Raw genomic sequence first — 22,368 nt, forward strand, 5'->3', positions numbered from 1 at the left:
GCAGGCTAATAGACTATTAGTTTGAAAAAGCAATCTAAGGTTATCTATCTAGTCATCATTCCTATGAATATTTACTCAAACCCCCAACACAACATCTAGCCAAACAGCTAGCCAATTGGTGCTTGACAGGAAATACACTATTTCCATTAAGACCTTCCATTCTGTGTTCATCAGAATGAGTCCATGTCTTGCTGGACTCTCACTATACCCCTGTGAGGAATTACATATCTTCATTTTATAGTGGAGCAAACTGAGGCTCAGAGACGTGACTTGGCCAAGCTCATTAACCATTAAAAAGTAGAGTGGAAACTTGAATGCAGGTCTTCTGTTCCATGGTTCTTTGCATTACTACACACTAATCTAGTGATTGTTACTATTAAAGATCTTAGGCCTAAATTACATTTTCTCCTGCAATTTTAATTTCATAGCCTATTTTGTCCTCTGGTGTATAAAAAGCAGTCATTACTTCCATCAATAAATGAAAATTTTAAGGCACTAGACACATATATATTTGAAGGCTAGTTGGATCAGCATTTTTTTTTTCTTCTTTCAAGTTAGGGGTATTGATTTAAGTCGATAAGTGAAGTTGGGTGAGAGGATACCTTTATAGCCTTTACACTTCTATATTGTGATGACGGCTGAATTAGGGGGCATTCTAAAAAGAGAAGTGACTGGAGGGAGTCCTTGGGACCAATTCTTATAATTTAGGAACAATGATGGTATTCAGTCAAATGCCAAAACCTATTTGACTTAGCTCAGAGAAGGTATAATAATGGAGCTTTCCAATGTATAAGTGGATCAGGAAAGATGCACTAGCTACTATAGCTGCTTACGCTGATCTCAAATTCAACAAGGACTCATTGAGCACTGATTATGGTCAGGGCCCCATTTCTACTGCTCTGGAATACAGAGCATTGAGAATCAGATTTTGAGGGCTTTTTGGCCATCCTAAAAGCCCAACGGGGGTTCACGTGAGTAGTAACACACACCTGGCACTTCTTAAGCACTTCTTTGACTGTGTTACAATTAAGGACTCAATTTACAAGGATAAATTAACTTAGAAAGTTCAAATTCCTTAGAGCTTGGCATTCAAGCTCCTCCACATGTTCCTAATCTACCTTTTCAGTCATAATTCCCACTGTTGTCAGGACTGAACCCTCTGCTCTAGTTAAATTGGATGCTCACTACCTCCTGAGCATGTTTATCTTTTCATCTGGATACCTTACTCTTTAGATCTACGCTGTTTTTTATAGTAGCCACTAGTCACATATGGCTATTGAGTACTTGAAGTGTGGCCAGTCTAAACTGAGATGTGCTGTTAGATACACCTAGATTTCAAAAATGTAGTAAAAATAATCAATCTTTAAATATTACATATTGGAACATTAATATTCTGGACATAGATGAAATAAAACACATTAAAACTACTTTCACTTCTTTTTACTTTGGCTACTAGAAAATGTAAAATTTATCTATGGCTTGCATTATATTTTATTTTTTTACTTTTTGAGACAGGGTCACACTCTGTCACCCATGAGGGAGTGCAGTGGCACAATCACAGCTCACTGCAACCGCCACCTTCCCTGGCACAGGTGATCCTCCCACCTCAGCATCCCAAGCAGCTGGGACTACAGGTGAATGCCACCGCACCTGGATTATTTGTTTATATTTTTTGTAGAGATGGGGTTTTGCCACGTTGCCCAGGCTGGTCTTGAACTTCTGAGCTCAAGTGATCCACCTGCCTCAGATTCCCAAAGTGCTAGGATTATAGGCATGAGCCACCACACCCAGTCGCATTTTATCTTTAGTGGACAGTACTCCACTAGATTGTTGGCCAAGGCAGTACTGGGCCCACCATTCAAACCCATATTTGTACTTTCTTGCTAGAGTAATAGTGATGAATGAAGGGAAAATTCTGAGTAACACTGGGTTCACACATTTGAGGCAAGCAAGCCGTGTCTCATCAAATAGAAGCTGCTATCACTGATCAGCTAGCAGCTCAAGGAGGAAGACTGCCAAAGGCAGCAGGACAATTATTAATAATAATTTGTGGTACACAGCAACTGTTCAGTAAGTGTTAGATAACTCCTTTTAGGCAGTGGCACTAAATACAAACAAAATCTTGAATCCCATACTTATCCCTCCTGTTTTTCTTCTTCCACTTCTAGTCACTAAAATTTAGCTATTCTGGCCGGGCGTGGTGACTCACGCCTGTAATCCCAGCACTTTGGGAGGCCGAGGTGGGCAGATCACGAGGTCAGGAGATTGAGACCATCCTGGCTAACACGGTGAAACCCCGTCTCTACTAAAAAACACAAAAAATTAGCTTGGCATGGTGGCGGGTGCCTGTAGTACCGGCTACTCGCGAGGCTGAAGCAGGAGAATGGCGTGAACCTGGGAGGTGGAGCTTGCAGTGAGCCGAGTTTCCGCCACTGCACTCCAGCCTGGGAGACAGAGCGAGACTCCGTCTCAAAACAAACAAACAAAAAAAAACAAATAACAAAAAAAAATTTAGCTATTCCTATGACATGCTTTCACTTCTATTCCTTTTCTCCCAATCCTCAGCTAATCAGTCTTGTCACCTTGCTTTTGAAAATATAGTTTTCAAATAGCTCCTAGCTTCCTTCTACCCTCCGTGTTCATTCCATTCTATATACTGTTAATAATGTCCCATGATACTTCTTTGCAGATGTAATTCTTTGGTCAAAACCTCCATTTTCATATGAACTTCATCAAAAATTTTCACTTAGCATTCAAGGCTTTTCAAACCTTATCTCTTGGTACTCCTCTCCATAAAAAAAGAATTTAGGGAAACTAGATTGAGTTAATATATGTAAAGCACTTAGAACCATGCCTGGCCCATACTAAGAAATATATAGGTCTTAGCTATTATTATTATTGCTCACTTTTATTTGAATATGCTGTATGCATTTCAACTCCAGAACACTGCTAATTCCCTTTTCCTATTTGAGTACCTCAATCTCTAAAGGAAGGAGTGATTTAAACTATCAATGACCAGCAAGAGCCAATTGTTACTGCTGGAAAGACAACTTAAATATTCTTTCTACAATAGATAGGACCCGCAAACAAGGAACCCTAATTTACCACCAAATAACAGAATTTAAGGCTGGATGAAATAAATAAAAGATAATATTTCCTTCATTCAAGAAACAGCAAATTTATGGAATGTGTTATTTAAAGAAAAAGAAAAAACCTGAAAAACATAAATGGGTTCTGGATTTAGGGCAGTTACTCTCTAACCCTGGCATATATTAGAATAACCTGGGTGCTTAAAAAACACAGTTGCCTGGGCCCAATCCCAGATTTATTGAAGGGGAAGGCCTCAGACACTTTAATTTATTTTAATGCTTCATAGGTGATTCTCATGTGCAACCACATCTGACCATCATTGGTCTGGTCAAGAGAAACTTTGGTTTAGGGAGGCTGATCATGTTTGGCATATAGTTTTCTTATGTTTTTAAAATAAAGCATACTAAGAGAACTGATTAACCTACAATGACTTATGTGTTTATGAAGTGTTCTAAAAAACCAAACAAAAACCAAAGAAACAAGAAAACAAACCTTTTCAACTTGATGTAGGGTTCAGAAGATACATACATTCCAAATACCACAGTAAGCATTCATCTGAAAGTTTGCCGGTTGGTCTATTAATTAAAAAAATTCAGAACAGAATACAGATTTAACTATGTACAATATTTACAACTTACAGATTTTACAACGAAATTATACAGTTAAGTCTGTCGTGGAAAAGTTGGCATTTTGGTATATAACACTTCAGAAATTTCAAAAACAACTTTACCTCAAAAACATGTTACACAAATTTTCCAAAGTGCTGTAGCTCACTGGCTCATTTTATCTCAACAATCCAGTTTAGCAATCCAGGTACCCAAATCTTGAGGCATGAAGTAACCGCTATACTACTGAGAGACAGCACTTTTTATACAATCGCAGAGGCTGTTAGAAACCTTGGGTCTTTAAAACCCTATAACAATGCCCCTTTCACCCTCCAATCCTGAGACAACAAATCCTGTAGTTCCCCCTCATCATCGCTGTCAGCATTCTCTTCTTCCTTTTTCTGCAGTTCTTTTATGGTCAGGATTTCTTTAACTTTATTTTTTATTTCATCCTGGCGATTCCGTAGCTTTTCCACCCGCCGGTAACACTCTATCTGCTCATCGATCTCCCCAATCTGGCGGTCCAACCGTCCCTCCTCATCCTCTTCGGCAACTATGGCTTCGGAAATAGTGTTGACCTGCCTCATGGCTTTTTGGAATTCGTCCCACTCTTTGTCCATCTGATCTTTTGGAGCATCAACCTTTCGTACTCTTGCATCTACCTCAGGGTCGTCAAAAAAACCTTCCGGTAACGCTTCCGCGGTGTTTTCTCTCCTTTCCACCACTTTTTCATGTATTTCTGCTTTCTCAATTGACCCTGAATGAGGAATTATGGGGGCCTTGGGAGGATTAGTACTAAAGAAATCGTTTGGCAGCACACTACTTGTTACCTCCCGCGAAGAGGAAACTGAGTGCTCCTTGCCCTGTGCGTCGGAGAGCGGCTTGCTGGCGTCCCCCCTTTTTCTTTCTCCATCTCCTTCCTCCTCCTCTTCCTCCTCCTCCTCATCTTCATAATCGGGGAGTAAACTGAGTCCTGAAGGCTTACTGGGAGTCGCTCTAATGAACTCCTTTCCTATTTTGTCAAAGTTGGTGGTCCACGCAGATGTGGAGGGCTGTACCTGAGGCACCAAGGTGGCCTTCGCTCTCTTGACATCTTGGTCGTCTGCGTCCGGCGCTTTCCTCTTGACGGACTGAGGCGCTGAACTGGCGGACGAACCCTGGCTGGCTTCCTTCGCGCCTTTCAGCTCGGCCACTTTCTCTCGGTGCTGTTTTCCCAGGACGTGAGTCTGCCACAGGAGCTCGCTCTTAACCGGAGTGTTACACAGGGCACAACTCAGCTGCCCCAAACGGTTGTACTTCGCGAATGGAGATTCTATCCGTTTCCGACTGGTGCTCAGACGCTGCTTCTCCTTCATTAACCGCCGCAATTCTTCCTGATTTACCACTCGCTTCCCTGCCGGAGTCCGGGCGGAGGCGGAGGACGCCATCTTGGCGACCAGACCCAAAACGATTCTGGTTTCCGTCGGGCGAGGCATGATAACGTCACTTCCTGTAAGGGCGATGATTGGCCGAGGCTGAAGAGAGCGTGGCGTCGCATTGACGTTTTTGCTCAGAATCGCGACTAAGGCTTTTTTTTTTTTTTCTCCCTCTGAACGGTTAGGCTATGGCTGCGATAAAGGCCGTCAACTCCAAGGCTGAGGTGGCGCGGGCCCAGGCAGCTTTGGCTGTCAATATATGCGCCGCCCGAGGGCTGCAGGATGTGCTGCGGACCAACTTGGGTCCTAAAGGCACCGTGAAAATGTGAGACAGCGGTTGGAGCGGCCATTACGCGGCTGGGGGCCCGTTGGTGTCCTGTCGCCCTCTGAGGCAGGCGTCCGCGTAGCGCTGTGGATGTTCTTGCGAGCTTGATTTCCCTCATTCTCATCCCTGCTCTGAGGGTATTTCTCGCCTGGTGCAGGTGGAGGAGAAAAGCCTCCCCTAGTAGAGGGCCCCAGGAGTGAAGCTGTGGCGCTTCCCCGACCCCCGACTTGTCGTCAAGGTTCATATGCAGTTAGAAAGTCAGTTAATTTAGTGTCTCATTGGAAACAAAGCATTTAACTCCTCTGCTCTTTAAGACTGTATACCCTTGGTCCATAAATTCAACAAGTAGTTTTGTTTTTTGTATGGCAATGTATTGTAGTGGAGAGGACACAGGCTTTGGAGCCAGGAAGGCATGGGGTCAAATCCAAGTTCTACTTGAATACCCCGTGTCTATGGTTGTTCATATCTATTCATCTTTTCAGTATATATTAAGCACCCTTTTCTATAGACAAGAGTGAGGAAAAGAGACCAGTGAGAGCAAAAGGGTATAAGAGGAGAGACACATCCTCATAGTAATGAACAAAATAATATTAATGGTAAAATAAGTCACTTAGGTACTAGTTGCTGGGACACAGAAATGATCAAGATACGGTTTCTGTTCTTAAGGAGATGTGGTAGAGACGGATGTGGTAGAGTAGGATGTGCTAATTATATATAGATGCATATGATTATGCTGAGGAAAGGGACTGATGGCAGAAGGAAAAGCATCTTAAGTAACATGTTTGATCAGTCTTGAAAGAAGAATAAGACTTCACTAGTTGGAAGAGGGAGTAAAGGCCTGGGCAAAGTAATTTCAGGAATAAGAAAGACCAATGGTGCAAATCCAACAGAAACAAAACAAAACATGGTATATTAAGGGAACCAGAAGATTTGCTTGTGGAAAAGTAGATGAGGCAGGGAAGATACTGGGAAAGGTCAAGTATGTCATTGCTGTGTTTGGATTTTAACTTGAAAATGATGGAAAACATAAAAATCATTGGAGGACTTTTGATCACGGAACTGACTGAATCACGTTGCCTTTTAGAAAGAAAAATGTGTGGAGGGTATATTTAAGTTTGGAGATATCCGGATGCCATCCAAAGTAGAGATGATAACAGTGGAGATGGAGAGAAGGGGGCAGATTCAAGAGATATTTAGGTAGTAGAATTGATAGAACTTGGTGATCTAATAAATGCAGGGATGAGGGAAACTAAGTTGAGTCACTGAATGAATGAAAACATTCACCAAAATTAAAACCTGCAGGAAATTTGCGAATTTGTGCTTTGTAGACTTCCAAGTATTCTTTGACCAAACCACTGTTCATAACTCATTAAGTGCTTTTATCTTTAAACCTGTAAATGGTCCATTTGGAATGAAATCTCCATAAGCTGTCCATCTGGGGAGAAATGATTCTGTGAGCTGCAAATGGTGGTAATTACCATGGCATATTCCCATGGTACAGTGGAAGTTTTCTGAGCCCAGGTCCCTCTATTAAGGATAATGGAGTGGCAAGCACTGGGAGTGTCTTCCTACCACATGAAGTTAATATCATTCTTCTCTGAACAGGCTTGTTTCTGGTGCAGGTGACATCAAACTCACCAAAGATGGCAATGTGCTGCTCCATGAGATGGTAAGCTGATGCTGCTGACTTTAATAAACCTTAATAAGCCTTAATTAGAAGCATAGTAGAACTTGTGTATCTTTAAGCCAAGGCTGTGAGCTAAATACTGCAGTCTTGAGATATGCTGAAGTCTGTTGAGTTAGACCTCAATAAAAAAATTTTTTTGGCCGGGTGTGGTAGCTCACTCCTGTAATCCCAACACTTTGGAAGGCTGAGGTGGCCAAATTGCTTGAGCCCAGGAGTTCAAGACCAGGCTGGGCAACATGGTGAAAACCGTCTCTACAAAAAAAAAAAAAAAAAAATTTGCTCAGTGTGGTGACATACGCCTATAGTCCCAGCTACTCTGGAGGCTGAGGTGAGAGGATCACTTGAGCCCAGGAGGCCAAGGCTGCAGTGAACTGAGATTGTGCCACTGCACTCCAGCCTGGGTGGCAGAGTGAAACCCTGTCTCAAAAAAAAAAAAAAAGTCTTTTTTTTTGGCTGTTTCCAAGTCTTTGTATACTTATACATACTTTGTATACTTAGGCATACTTATAAATCAATAATATCTTTTAAGGGGACTGCCTTAGGTTCTTTGTAATTATGGAAAAATAAAAATATCCTTTGCAAGTTTAATAAATGTATTCATTTTGAGATTGAATGATTTAATCTTATTTTAGAAATGTCATTGCATTCTGAAGCAAAGACTTTTATGAAATGTTCAGGCCTCATTACCTGTCACTTTTAAAATTTTGTACTTGACATTTAGGTACTGATAATACAAAACTTGTAAACTTGTAGAATGAAGCTTATTTCATTTTTAAATTTTGCTACTGACCCCTAGGTTATCTTGCTTTTGGTGACCTACTTCCTTATCTCATCCTGTCTTTTTAAATCTGTTGCTTGCTTTTTCCAGCAAATTCAACATCCAACAGCTTCCTTGATAGCAAAAGTAGCAAGAGCTCAGGATGACGTCACAGGAGATGGTACTACTTCAAATGTTCTAATTATTGGAGAGTTATTAAAACAAGCTGATCTGTACATTTCTGAGGTATTAGAATTTCACAGAGTTTATATGTTATTTTGAATGGCAAATTATTTTTTTAACTAGTAAAATGGTTGAGTTTTAGACAGTTAATTTTGTTTTAATTAATTAATTAATTAATTTTGAGATGGAGTCTCACTGTGTCGCCCAGGCTGGAGTGCAGTGGCAGAATCTCGGCTCACTGCAACCTCCGCCTCCCAGGTTCAATCAATTCTCCTGCTTCAGCTTCCCGAGTAGCTGGGATTGCAGGCATGCGCCATCATGCCTGGCTAATGTTTGTATTTTTATTAGAGACAGGGTTTCACCATCATGGCCAGCCTGGTCTTGAGCTCCTGACCTCAGGTGATCCACCTGCCTCGGCCTCCCAGAGTGCTGGGATTACAGGCATGAGCCACCGTGCCTGGTCTAGACAGTTAATTTTAATTAAGATATTCTTGGACAATTTTAAATGGAAATAATAATGAACTTTGTTGGCCAAAATAATGCCTTTCATTGGAATTATATACCTCTTTTAAAAATGAAATATTTAACGGACCTAAAAAAGTAAAAAATTACCCATGTATCCATGGGTAATTAAGAAAGAAAACACCATAGATAAAGTTGAAACCAAATTATGCACCTTTATAAAACAACTGGAGAAAAATTATTGAAGGTTTTCCTTATTGTGAATTTACCTTCCTTTCTAGTTTCATTTTCTTTATAAATCATCTACTTCAGCCAGACTCCTCCGTTCACTGGCCTCTGAAAACATCGTGTACATTTCTACCTTTCTCTAATTAAGTATCTCTTCTCTCCATATCTGAATTTTTTCTCTCTTTCAGGGACCATTTCAGCAAAGAGTAACCTAGTCAAAATGATTCTCTGTGTTTTGTTTAGTATTGGGAATTTTCTATTAATTCAGTACTTGCAACTTAGGATGCTTTTGGCTGTAAACAACTTGACTAAAACTCACTTGAACAATAAGGAAATGATTATCTCCCATAATAGAAAATTGAGAGATAAGGCAGACTGTCAGGTTGTGTGATAACAAAATTCAGTCATCAAGTACACAGGTTCTTTGTCTCTTAGCTCTTCCACTCACAGTGCTGTTTCATCCTAAGAGTATTTCCATCTTGAAAGTAAGAGGCCAGGTGCGGTGGCTCACACCTGTAATCCCAGCACTTTGGGAGGCCGAGGCAGGTGGATCACCTGAGGTCGGGAGTTCGAGACCAGCCTGACCAACGTGGAGAAACCCTGTCTCTGCTAAAAATACAAAATTAGCCAGGCGTGGTGGTGCACGCGTGTGATCCCAGCTACTCAGGAGGCTGAGGCAGGAGAATTGCTTGAACCCAGGAGGCGGAGATTGCGGTGAGCCAAGATTGTGCCATCATACTCTAGCCTGGGCAACAAGAGTGAAACTCCATCTCAAAAAAAAAAAAAAAAAAGGAAAGAAAAAGGAAAGAAAAAGAAAGTAAGACTGGCTGGGCACCGTGGCTCACACTTGTAATCCCAGCACTTTGGGAGGCTGAGGCAGGAGGATCACTTGAGCCCAGGAATTTGAGACCAGCCTGGGCAACATAGTGAGACCCTGTCTTTAGAAATAATAAAAAAAAATTAGGCTTGGTGGCATGCTGCATGTGGTCCTGGCTACTTGGGAGGCTGAGGCAGGAGGATTGCCTGAACCCAGGAGGTGGAGGCCGCAGTAAGCCATGATTGCACCAGTGTACTCCAGCCTGGGTGACAGAGTGAGACCCAGTCTCTAAAAGAAAGAGAGAGAGAGAAGAGAGGAGAGAGGAGAGAGAGGACAGGGGAGCGAAGAAAGACTGTCAGAGGAAATTAGGCAGAGGGCAAGATAAAGCCATTCAGGAGGCTTTTCTTTAGTATGATTGGGCCAACTTTAGTATTATGTCCATCCCAAGCCAGTAACAGTTTTTATGGGAATTGACTTATACTAATCAGGATCCACTCCTTGAGCTGGGGATAAGATCAGCTTTCTCCAAAGCACAAGTGGGAGAGGGAAACCCAAACTGAATTAGGGTTGGGTTAGGAAGAAAGGAGTTTGGCAAGGGTGAGATGCTAACAGACATTATGAAACTCTGTGGCGGTGCAGTGATAGAGCCGGGCACGGTATATGATGGAATCACTGAGGCTGAAGGGACGTCCTAAACTAGCCTGAAGTAGTCAGGAAGAACTCTCTGGAGGAAGTAAGGCCTGGCCTAAATCTTCAGGATGAGGAGGAGTGAACCAGACAAAAGAGCAAGGGGTGAGGAGAATGGCTTTCCAGGCAGAAGGAACAACATAAGCAAAGTCACAGAGAAGACAAGCAACATGGTGTTGTATGAAGCTACAAGCATTTTGGTGTTGCTGGAATTTCAGGTGATGTGAACAGTAGTGGAGAAGAGGCTGGAGAGGGAAGTGGGAGCCATATCAGAGGGCATGTAGTATGCTAACCAAGAAGCTTAGATTTCATCCAGTGGTATTACAGACCAAACATAGAAACATACTAATGACTGATATGGTCAGGTTGGCATTTTAAGTATTCGGGGGATGGTTTTAAGGGAGTCTAGACCAGAGGTTTTCATGGTAGTCTGGATGAGAGATTGTGGGGTCCTAGCTTGAAGACATTTTTGAAAATGGTTAATAACATAGGCTCTAAAGTCAGGTCTCACGGGTTTAAACAACCTGGTTTCACTTCTTATTATCTTAGTGATCTAAGGCAAATTACATTATCCCTTTAAGCTTCGGTCTTCTCATCTGTGAAATAGGAAAAATAATAATACCCACTTCATGATGTGGCTAGAGAATTAAATAACTTGTGTAAAACTCTTAGTCATGTCCAGCACAAATACTCAATGTCAACTTTTAAAGATTATTAAGGATTGATGTAAAGAAAAGTAGTAAGGGAATGAATTAGACCAAGTGCTAGCTTTCACAAAGTTTGTGTATTATTTTATGGAACAAAAAATACTATTAAAATATTTTTTCATAATTTTAGACCTATAGAAAAGTTGCAAACATACTACAAAGAATTCCTGTATACTTTTTACCGAGATTCTTCAAGCATTTTCATTTCTCTCATTCCCTGCCTGCCCTGTTCTCTTCCTTAGTATCAGTGTACTTATTCTTTTCTAAACTGTATGTTGCAGACATGATCTAAATATTTCAGTGTATATTTCTTAAAACCAGGGAATTATATGATTGCAGTATAGTTATAAAAACCAGGAAATTAATAATAACATTAACACATTGATACATTACTGTTATCTAATCTGCATTCTATTCAAACTTCACCACTTATATTAATAGTGCTCTTTATAGAAAAAAAAGATCTAAGTTCATGCATTGCACTCAGTTGTCGTGTTCCTTTAGTATCCTTTAAGCTAGACTAGTTCCTGAGCTGCCTTTTATGCTTCATGATATTGCTACTTTTAAGGAGTACCAGCCATTTATTTTATAGAAAGTCCCTCAGTGTGGATTTGCCTATTTCCTCAATTAAACTTAGGTTACAGATTGTTGGCCGGAATACCATAGAACTGTTGTGTTCTACTGAATGCATCATGTCAGCAGGCATGTGATGCCTGTCTGTCTCATTATTGTGATGTTAACTTTGATCACTTGGTGAAGTGGTAGACACCACAGTGTTCTATCTGCCACTTTTCCCCAATTCAGTGGTGGTTCTTTCCTCTGCATTGAAAGGAATCTTTTATGTGTGTCCATTCAGAAGGGCACCACATAACAACAATGTAGTCATAATTTTTGGAAATAAAAAGGACTTCTGTAATTTTTTATACTAGACTTGAAGCCTTACTGTTAAGGTTGAGATTATTTCAAGTATGAAGCACTAAAATGACTTTTATAAATTATTTACACTTATATTTCATGGCATTAATGTGAGTAACTTTTTTTGGACATAATAATCAGACAGGTTGGTTACTTTTACATTGGGTGACTTATTTTATAATTTATTATTTTATGTTGATGTAACAGGGCCTGCACCCTAGAATAATAGCTGAAGGATTTGAAGCTGCAAAGATAAAAGCACTTGAAGTTTTGGAGGAAGTTAAAGTGACAACGGAGATGAAAAGAAAAATCCTCTTAGATGTAGCTAGAACATCATTACAAACTAAAGTTCATGCTGAACTGGCTGATATGTTAACAGAGGTATGTTATTAAACTTTTGCATTCAGAACAAATATAGCCTAACGCATGGTGATATTTTTCTTTTTCTGTAAGATAATCAAGTATTTCATGTGGTTTTTTGGGCATAAAATATGGAAGACAGACAATTATTGTATAGGCCTAACTGTAGATTAGATTTGACTGGTCAGAACAGTATTCGTAATTTTCAGAAGTATCATACTAGGCCGTTTTTTAAACGTGACTTGAAAGTTGGGAGAGGTTTGGCTGCCTGCAGATCATCTCCTGTGGAAGCTCTTGAATAGTATGCTGGTCTTTTTAAACCTAGCAGTCCATATTTTATTATGTGAGGTGACACACAAGATAGTTGTTTTAGCAGTGTACCTTGTAGATAAGGTTACCAATATAATGAAATGTGATATGATATATTAATATATTAATATTCACATATTGGAAATGTATGTTTGTTTAGTTTATTTCTTTTATTAATTTATTTGAGACAGAGTCTTCCTCTGTCACTCAGGCTGGAGTGCAGTGTCATGATCTCAGCTCACTGCAACACCCGTCTCCCAGGTTCAAATGATTCTCCTACCTCAGCCTCCCGAGTAGCTGGGATTACAGGCGCGTGCCACCATGCCTGGCTAATTTCTGTATTTTTAGTAGAGATGGGGTCTCACTATGTTACCAAAGCTTGTCTTGAACTCCTGACCTCAAATGATCCACCCACCTCGGGCTTCCAAAGTGCTGGGATTACAGGCATGAAGTCACCACATCTGGCCAGTGTTTTGTTTATTTCTAAAGGTAGAATATATGTTATATAGGCTGGGCACGGTGGCTCATGCTTGTAATCCCAGCACTTTAGGAGGCCGAGGTGGGGAGACGACCTGAGGTCAGGAGTTTGAGACCAGCCTGGCCAACATGGTGAAATCCTGTCTCTACTCAAAATACAAAAATTAGCTGGGCATGGTAGCAGGCACCTGTAATCCCAGCTACTTGGGAGGCTAAGGCAGGAGAATCACTCTGGGAGGGAGGGGGAGGTTGCAGTGAGCTGAGATCATGCCATTGCACTCTAGCCTGGGTGACAGAGTGAAACTTTGTCTCAAAAAAAAAACTATATATATATATATTTTATATAAAGACAAGATTGGCTGGTTATTTTGGGAAGGCTTTTATCAGGTGGCAATGATTTGATATCATTATTGTTTTTCAGCTTTGTAATTTCTGAAACTTGAATATATTTGTTTACCAGGAAGAATGATAAATTCTTAGGAAACAAATTCACAAGACATTGACATACAAAGCAGAATACTATCTTAATAATTTACTTTGAGAACTACAAATGCCAAATGTACTGGAATACTTGAGTTGTTTCTGATCGATTCTCCTTACCGTTAAAAAAAACAACTTGGGAAATCAGATTAAGATCAGACAATTTCTTGATGAGCAGAGTCAGAAGAAAGGCTCTGCTGTGTTTTCTGCTGTTAGAGTACTTGAATGGCCCGAAATCTTCATGCTGCTAGGGCACCCATTCTGTTTTAGAGTTACAGAAACAGTGATATTCTCACTATCCAATGGCCTTTGTCCTATTTCTTATTTGCCTCTAAAATAAAATATTATGTTACCTCAGGCAAAGTTTTCTAAGATACAGTTTTTTCTGCTTTATGTATATTTTAGGGTAGTTATAACTTAGCCCTTAATTTCTGCAGTTATTTATTATTTTTATATCATTTTCTGAGCTAAGCAATAAGATGTGTTGTGCTATGCTTCTTAAATTGTATATCCCTGGTCATATGTGACAGAATAAATGAGACGTATCTTTCTGGAGTGTCAATTTTACTTTACAATTTTGGGGGAAAACATTATTTTTACATTGAGATAAACATATTATGGGATGACATGGAAACTTTTCACGATAAAACATGAGACTTTAACATTTCCTGTTATTACAGCCAGCAAATTGGAGCTATTACCTTAGATTACCTTTCCTTCTTTTCCATTAAGGTGTCCTTTGGTGGAAAAGTTTGGATAGTCTTGGTATGATAGAAAGAGTAGTCGCTGGGCAGTTAGGGAGCCCTGAATTCTAGTCCTGGCCCTGTTACTAGCTGTTAGATCTTATTTAAAAACTGTGACTTCTTAAGGTCTTATCTCAGTTGCCTTATCTGTAAAATAAAAGGTTTGGACCTAATGATCTCTGAAGTTTCTTTAGACTCTAAAGTGTCTGTTGGCATTGGCTATTGTTAGCGTCCATAGTAAAGTGGCACATATTGGTCTTGCCCTAGGTTTTGAATCCTGAAGGCTTTTATCTCCTTAGTCTGGTGATAGATTGTTTGGGCCCTTGGTTTATTTTAGTAGTCCAAATAACTTAACTGTTCTCATTCATTTCTCTTTCAGGTTGTGGTGGATTCTGTTTTGGCTGTTAGAAGACCAGGTTACCCTATTGATCTCTTCATGGTAGAAATAATGGAGATGAAGCATAAGTTAGGAACAGATACAAAGTAAATTACATAAGCTTTGACAACATATGGGTTCTAGAATTTTTTAAAGATATTCTTTTATTAAATTCATTACTTACTTTTATTCAACATAAATATATTCATTCAACATATATTAAGTCACCGCTCTAGGTAATGGGAATGAGAGTAAACAGAACAGAATTTCTTTCCCCAAGAAGCTTATGTTTCTAATTGAAATAGAAAAAAAATCATGTGTGTGATTTTATAGTGGACAGGGAAGACTACTCTGATAAGAATCTGGAGAGCTAAGAGGTCTCTGAAGAAACAAGGGAGCTAGCCATGTGCACATCTGGAATAAGAGGGTTCTAAGCAGAAGGAATGACCTCTGAAAGGGTCCTGAGGCAGAAGTGTGACTAGGTTGTTACAGTGTGCCTGGAGCACAGGGAGAGGAGGTGAGGCAAAGGGGACCAGATTATGGAGTACCATGTTGATTTTGGATTTACTCTTTTAAAACTTTGTATTATAGAAAACTGTGAACATATATAGAGAGAACAGAATAGGGAATTTCCACACACCTGTTAGCTATCTTTATCAATTTCTAACATATGAAGCATACCCTTCCCTCTTTCCCCCTCCCACCTAGGATTATTTTGAAGCAAATCCAGACATCATATACCACCTGTAAATATCATATAATCCATAGAACATAAACCCCCTGCTTTTACCTAATATATCCACAAAACATTATAACACCTTAAAAATGAATAACTCATTAATACTATCACATTTCTAGTTTATAGTCTAATTTGTCTAACAGTTGTCTCAGATTTTTTTCAGTTTTGTTTGGATTGAGATCTACGCACAGTCTGTATACTGCACTTAGGTGATATCTCTTTTAAGTCTCTGTTAATTTGTTAATTTGTAGGTTCTTTCTTCCTCTCATTGTTTTTCACCTTGATAATTATTTTGGAAAAGTCTGATTATTTGTCTTGAAGAGTTTTTGTGGGAAGATTTTTGATTACTCGTGCAATTTTCTTCTTCTTCTTCTTCTTTTTTTTTGAGATGGAGTCTCACTCTGTCCCCCAGGCTGGAGTGCAATGGCGTGATCTTGGCTCACTGCAACCTCCGCCTACTGGGTTCAAGTGATTCCCCTGCCTCAGCCTTCTGAGTACCTGGGACTACAGGTGTGTGGCACCACGCCTGCCTAATTTTTTGTGTTTTAGTAGAGACGGGGTTTCACAATGTTGGCCAGGCTGGTCTCGAACTCCTGACCTTGTGATCCACCCGCCTCGGCCTTCCAAAGTGCTGGGATTAAAGGCGTGAGCCACCGCGCCCGGCCCCACTCATGCAATTTTCTTAATGGCTATAGGACTAATTAGGTTTTCTACTTATTTTTTGAATCATTTTGGTAAGTAATGTTTTCTTAGAAATTTGTCCATTTTGTTTAACTCTGAAATTTTTGGCATAAAGTGTTCATAAATATCCTTATTGGCATAAAATTTTTATAAGGATCCTGTTTGCAGGATCTGTAGTGGTATCACCATTTATTTCTGGTGTTATTTATGCCTTTCTTTCCTTGTGATAATTTTTTCCCAGAGGTTTGTTTTCGTTTCACAGTGTCTTTCTCTTTATTATTTAATTTACTTTTTTGGAATTTTGTGGGGACTTTTTTGCTGCTTCTGTTTTATTGTGATAGCTACTTAGGTTATTAATTTTCAGTTTCCTGCTTTTGAATACAGTACTTAAGACCTTAAGTTTTTCTCGAAGTACTTTTCAGCTGCATCCTTCAAGTTTTGATATGTAATCTTATGATTTTTATTCAGTTTAAAATATTTTCTAATTTCAACTAGAAGTGTGTTTCTTAACGTGGGGAAATTTTAGTTATCTTATTACTGATACCTAGCTTAATTACATTGTGGTCAGAGAATATGCTCTATGAGATTTTTGCTCCTTTGAAATTTGTTGACACTTGCTTTATGGCTCAGTGTATAGTCAGCTTTTGTTACGTTAATGTTTCATGTACTTGAAAAGAATGTATGCTGCAGTTGGTAGGTACAATTTTATATACATGTCCGTTAAGATCAAGGTATCCTGTTAATCCTGTTGTTCAGAACTTCTATATCCTTATTGATGTTTTGACTGCTTATTCTGTCAATTACTGAGTGAAATGTATAAATATCTTTCAATATTATTTTGTACCTGTTTATATTTTACTTTAGTTTTGAGAGTTTTGCTTTATATATCTTGAGACAATCTTTTTAGATGCATAGTTTTTAAACTTACATATTTTCTGGTGCATTGAACTTTTGTACTGATATGAAGTGACTTTTTTCTAGTAATGTCTTTAAAAGTATAATTTATCTGATATTGATAATTATATTTAAAAAATCTTTACATGTTAAAAGCTGTTGTACCAGCTAGCTAGCTTCCTTCCTTCCTGCCTTCCTTCCTTCCTTTCCCTCCCTCCCTTCCTCCTTCCTTCTTCCCTCCCTCCCTTTCGTTTCCTTTCTTTTTTTTTTTTTGAGATGGTGTTTCTCTCTTGTTGCCTAGGCTGTAGTGCAATGGTGTGATCTTGACTCACCGCAACCTCTGCCTCCCGGGTTCAAGCAATTCTTCTGCCTTGGCCTCCCTAGTAGCTGGGACTATAGGCATGCGCCATCGTGCCCAGCTAATTTTGTATTTTTTTTTAGTAGAGATGGGGTTTCTCCATGTTGGTCCGGCTGGTCTTGAACTCCCGACCTCAGGCGATCCGCCCACCTCTGCCTCCCAAAGTGCTGGGATTGTAGGCATGAGCCACCGTGTTCGGCCTTTTCTTTTCTTTTCTATGATTTTCTCCTTTTCTTTTCTATGCTTTTCTCCTTTTCTTTTCTCTTTTCTTTTCTTTTCCCTTCCCTCCCCTCCCTTCCCCTCCCCTCCCCTCCCCCTTCCCTTCCTTTCCATTCCTTTCTTTTTTTTTCTGAGACAGGGTCTTGCTCTGTCACCCAGGCTAGAGGGCAGTGGCACAATTACAGCTCACTGCAGCCTTGACCACCTGGGCTCAAGTGATCCTCCCACCTTAGCCTCTTGAGACTACAGATATGCGCCACCATGTCTGGCTAATTTTTATATTTTTTGTCAAGACAGGGTTTTGCCATGTTGCCCAGGCTGGTTTCAAATTCCTGAGCTGGAGGGATCCACCTGCTTGGCCTCCCAAAGTGCTGTGATTACAGAACAGAATGAGCCACCATGCCAGGTCCATCCAGTTTTTTTTTTTTTTTTTTTGAGATGGAGTTTCACTCTTGTTACCCAGGCTGGAGTGCAATGGCGTGATCTTGGCTCACTGCAATCTCTGCCTCCTGGGTTCAAGTGATTCGCCTGCCTTAGCCTCCCAAGTAGCTGGTATTGCGGGCATGTGCCGCAACATTCAGCTAATTTTGTATTTTTAGTAGAGATGGGGTTTCACCATGTTGGTCAGGCTGGTCTCAATCTCCTGACCTCAAGTGATCCACCCTCCTCGGCCTCCCAAAGTGCTGGGATTACAGGCATGAGCCACTGTGCCCGGCCCAGTTTTCTTTTAATTAGTATTTGCCTGTCATATCTTTGTGTATGTTTTTACTTTCAGTCTTTCTCTCTTTACATGATTTTTTGTGTCATATAGGTAGATTAAAATATTAAATCTGATACTGTTTATTAACAGGAGCATTTAATCCTTTATATTTAATACAGTTATGGATATATTTGATTTAAAATTTACCATCTTAACAGTGGACTTTGGGGACCCCGGGGGGAAGGGTGGGAGGAGGATGAGGGATAAAAGACTACACATTGGGTAGAGTGTACACTGCTTGGGTGATGGGTGCACCGAAATCTAAGAAATCACCACTAAAGAACTTAGTCATGTAACCAAACACCACCTGTTCCCCAAAAAGCTATTACAATAAAAAAAGCAAATTAAAAAGTTTGCCATCTTGTTTTATACTTTCTACTTAGCCTTACTTCTTTTTCTTTTTTTTTTTTTTGAGACGGAGTGTCACTCTGTCACCAGGCTGGAGTGCAGTGGCTTGATCTCGGCTCACTGCAACTTCCGCTTCCCAGGTTCAAGTGATTCCCTCAGCCTTCCGAGTAGCTGGGACTACAGGCGTGTACCACCACACCCATCTAATTTTTTGTATTTTAGTAGAGACGTGGTTTCACCATGTTGGCCCGGCTGGTTTTGAACTCCTGACATCAAGCAATCCACCTCCCTTGGCCTCCCAAAGTGCTGGGATTACAGGTGTGAGCCACCGTGCCTAGCCATCTGTGTAGCTTTTTGCATCTCAGCCTTCCATTTGGGATTGCTTTTCTTCTGCCTAAAGTTCATCCTGTAGATTTTCCTTAGTGATAGTTTGTTGGAGGCATACTTTCAGTTTTTCTTTGCCTGAAAATGCCTTTATCTTTATTCTTTGATACTTTCATTGTGTGTTTACTAGGTTGGCAGTTAGTTTCTTTCAGCTGATTGAAGATATTGTTCTGTTGCTTTCTAGCTTTCATTATTGCTGTACAGAAATTAGCCATGAGTCCTTTATAGCCATGAGTCCTTTATTTACGTAGGTGATTTTAAGATATTTCTCTTTGTCTTTGGTGTTATATACTTTTACTATGATGTAGCTAGGTATGGATTTCTTTTTGTTTATTCTGGTTGGCATTTTCTGGCTTTTTGAGTGCTATCGTTTATCTGATTCTGGAAAATTTCCATCCATTATCTGTTTAAACATTTCTTTCGTTCATCCCTTCTTCTTCTCCAGTTAAATGTATGCTTGATGTTCTTAATTTAGTTTTTTATGTACTTTTTGTCTTGCTGTCTTTCGTGTTGCATTCTGGATAATTTCTAGTGATATATTTTGTTGTTTGCTAATTTTCTCTTAAACAATGTCTCCTCTACTTTAAAACCAATCCCTTGATTTAAAAATAAACTTTCTAATGAAGTGTAACACACACTGAAAAATGCAACTATCATAGCAATATGACTTGATTAATTTTCCAAATATATCTGTGTAATCAGCACTCTCACAAGAAACAGTACTGCTAGTACCTTAAAAGCCCCTCTTTCGCTTCCTTTCAGCCATATTTCTTCTAGAGTAGTCTGAATTTCTGTGGCATAGATTGTTATATGTTTTGTACTTGTATAAGGAATCATAAAGTGGGTACTCTTTGTTTCTGACCTTTTTCATTTAGCATTGTTTGTGAGACTCATTTGTATTTTTGTGTGGTTAGTAGATTGGTCATTCTCTTTGCTATTTAGTATTTTCTTGTGTTAATATACCACAGTTTATTCATTCTGCTGTTCATTGGCATTTAGGTAGTTTGCATTTTTTGCCCATTATTAATAGTGCTGCTGTAAACATTGTAATATTCTTTTATTAGACATATGGATGTATGTCTGTTGTTTTCTTGAATTTTTTATATCTGTGTGGATATGTGTGGATATCCTTATTTACTATTTATAGAAGTTCTATTTGGTTCTTTCTTAAATCTGCCACGTTACCTTTTATGGTGTTCTATTCCTTGCAAATCTTTCCAAACTTGCTCTTTTTTCTTTCTTTAAACATATGTTTAATATGTTCATGTTTGATAATTATAATATCTAAAGTTTTGACTTGTCCCTTTCTGGTGTTTATTATATTTTAGTGGTTCTCACTCATCATTCTTTGTGTTCATATGTGCCATTCATTGTGCTTGAAAAACGTATTGGTAGAAATAATTTGAGACCTAGAATGAAGCTGCCTTTCTGCAGAGAGGATTTGCATTTGTTGCCTCCCTAGGGACTAATTTAAATTAAATTCACAGCTTAGGTTTTTGGGAATATCCATTTGATATGAATTCCGACTGTAAGTCCATGTGAGGGCTGATTATTTCTAGCTCTTCCTTCTGGATAATCCTGAGTATGTAGCCCTTTGTGGTTCCAACTTAATGTGAAGAGGGTCTCCTGTAAACACTCCACCTTGGATGAGCTCTGTGCTTTTAATTCTGTTTTCTTCTCATTGTGAAGACATTGAAACCAAAGTTCAGATTTGCCTGGATTGTCAAATGACTTTAAGATAAAAGAACCTACTGTTCCTGCAGTTCTCTACTTACCTGTTGGAGTTTCTGTTTTATTTCAGTTTTGGCCTTGTGATTATGTACTATCTTATAGCTCTTCAATGTTGCTAAGGTTTTTTTGCTTTTAAGCCAGCATGTTTAGTTGTTTTTGATAGTAGGACTGATCTCAGTTAGCCTACTATTGCTGAGGATAACAAGTTCTTGATTTATACTTCAGAAGGTTATCTGTGGTTTTTGTGTGGGGAATACACACAAAACGGCTGATTGGGAGGTAAAAGAGGGCCAAGGGCAGAAACCAGAGACCAGTTAGGAATGTTGGTATAGTACAAGTGAGAAATGAAAATGGTTTGGATTAGGATGTACTTAGAAGGAAAGGGCAATAGGATTTGTTGAGGGTTCAACATAGGACATGACAGAAACAGAGCGGTCAGAGATATCTCTTGGGCTTTTTCATGATCAGCAGGAAAAGTGGAGGTGCTGTTTCTTGAGATGGAGAAGACTAGGAGGAGCAGATTTGGGGAGATAAATCAAGAGTTCAGTTTGGGAATGTTATGTTTGAGATGCCTATTAGGCATCCATGTGGAGATGTTGAATAGGAATTTGGAGAGATGTGTCTCGAATTCAGAATAGAGGTCTGCACTAGAAGTATGTATTTGAGAATCATTAGTGTATAAATGACTTAAAGCCATGAGTTAATGAGACCATCTGGGAAGTGAATATAGTAAAGGAAGTTTAAAGCATGATCCCTGGGAACTTGGATGTTTAGAGTTTGAGAAGATGAGGTGGATTCAGCAAAAGGGAGTGAGAAGGGGGCAGTCAAGGAGGCATTAAAGCCAAGGGAGAGTGGTGTCCCAGAAGCCAAAGGAAGAAAGTATTTCAAGGAGACAATAATCAGCTGTGTCATATGCTGCTGAAAGTTTGAGTACATTGCCGTGAACTGAGAGTTGATTGTTATATGTGGAAAACATTTACTTTTTTTTTTCTTTTTTGAGACGGAGTCTTGCTCTGTCGCCCAGGCTGGAGTCCAGTGGCGCGATCGCGGCTCACTGCAAGCTCTGCCTTCTGGGCTTACGCCATTCTCCTGCCTCAGCTTCCCAAGCAGCTGGGACTACAGGTGCCTGCCACCAGGCCCGGCTAATTTTTTGTATTTTTAGTAGAGATGGGGTTTCACCGTGTTAACCAGGATGGTCTCGATCTCCTGACCTCATGATCCGCCTGCCTCGGCCTCCCAAAGTGCTGGGATTACAGGCGTGAGCCACCGCGCCTGGCTGGAAAACATTTACTTTTTTAGTGGCTTTAATGAGAGCTGATTGAATAAAGAGGTGGAAATAAAAGTCAGATTGAAGGTGGCTCAAGAGAGAATGGTAACTGAGAGAAGTGTAGTTATGAAGGAGAACAGAGAAATGGGGCAGTAGCTAGAAGGGAATATGGGAATGGGGCTGAGGGAGAAGGATTTTTTGTATTAATGATAGGAATTGTTACTGCAAGTTTGTATGCTGGTAAGGATGGTTCTTTAGGTGAGAAGAATTGATATAGGGGCCTAGGGGACAGTGCAAGAACAGAGAGGGAAATGGAATCCAGTACACAAGTAGAGAGGCTACCCATAGAGAGGAACATGGACAG

The 22,368-nt window shown here is 39.8% G+C and overlaps 2 protein-coding genes across 9 annotated transcripts in view; one reads left to right on the forward strand and one right to left on the reverse strand.

Moving 5' to 3' along the window:
* Nucleotides 1-3,646: 3,646 nt before the first annotated feature.
* ZNF830 (zinc finger protein 830) lies at nt 3,647-5,183 on the reverse strand. The gene has a single exon (XM_063706537.1). It carries the CDS (start codon nt 5,168-5,170, stop codon nt 4,004-4,006), a length of 1,167 nt encoding a protein of 388 aa, XP_063562607.1. The 5' UTR covers nt 5,171-5,183; the 3' UTR covers nt 3,647-4,003.
* A 1-nt stretch (nt 5,184) lies between these two features.
* CCT6B (chaperonin containing TCP1 subunit 6B) overlaps nt 5,185-22,368 on the forward strand; it is a 46,297-nt gene continuing 29,113 nt past the window's right edge. For 6 of the 8 annotated variants that reach the window (XM_055388481.2, XM_055388486.2, XM_055388483.2 and 3 more), the window contains exons 1-5: nt 5,203-5,435; nt 7,041-7,104; nt 7,991-8,125; nt 12,086-12,259; nt 14,627-14,730. In XM_055388481.2, coding sequence (XP_055244456.2) covers nt 5,299-5,435; nt 7,041-7,104; nt 7,991-8,125; nt 12,086-12,259; nt 14,627-14,730 — 614 coding nt within the window. In that variant the 5' untranslated portion in view covers nt 5,203-5,298. Of the gene's footprint in view, nt 5,436-7,040; nt 7,105-7,990; nt 8,126-12,085; nt 12,260-14,626; nt 14,731-22,368 lie in introns of all 8 variants that reach the window. The other 2 variants (XM_055388484.2, XM_055388488.2) reach the window with 2 other exon arrangements.

Source organism: Gorilla gorilla, chromosome 4 (genome assembly GCF_029281585.2).
Source record: "Gorilla gorilla gorilla isolate KB3781 chromosome 4, NHGRI_mGorGor1-v2.1_pri, whole genome shotgun sequence".
Taxonomy (NCBI): Eukaryota; Metazoa; Chordata; class Mammalia; order Primates; family Hominidae; genus Gorilla; species Gorilla gorilla.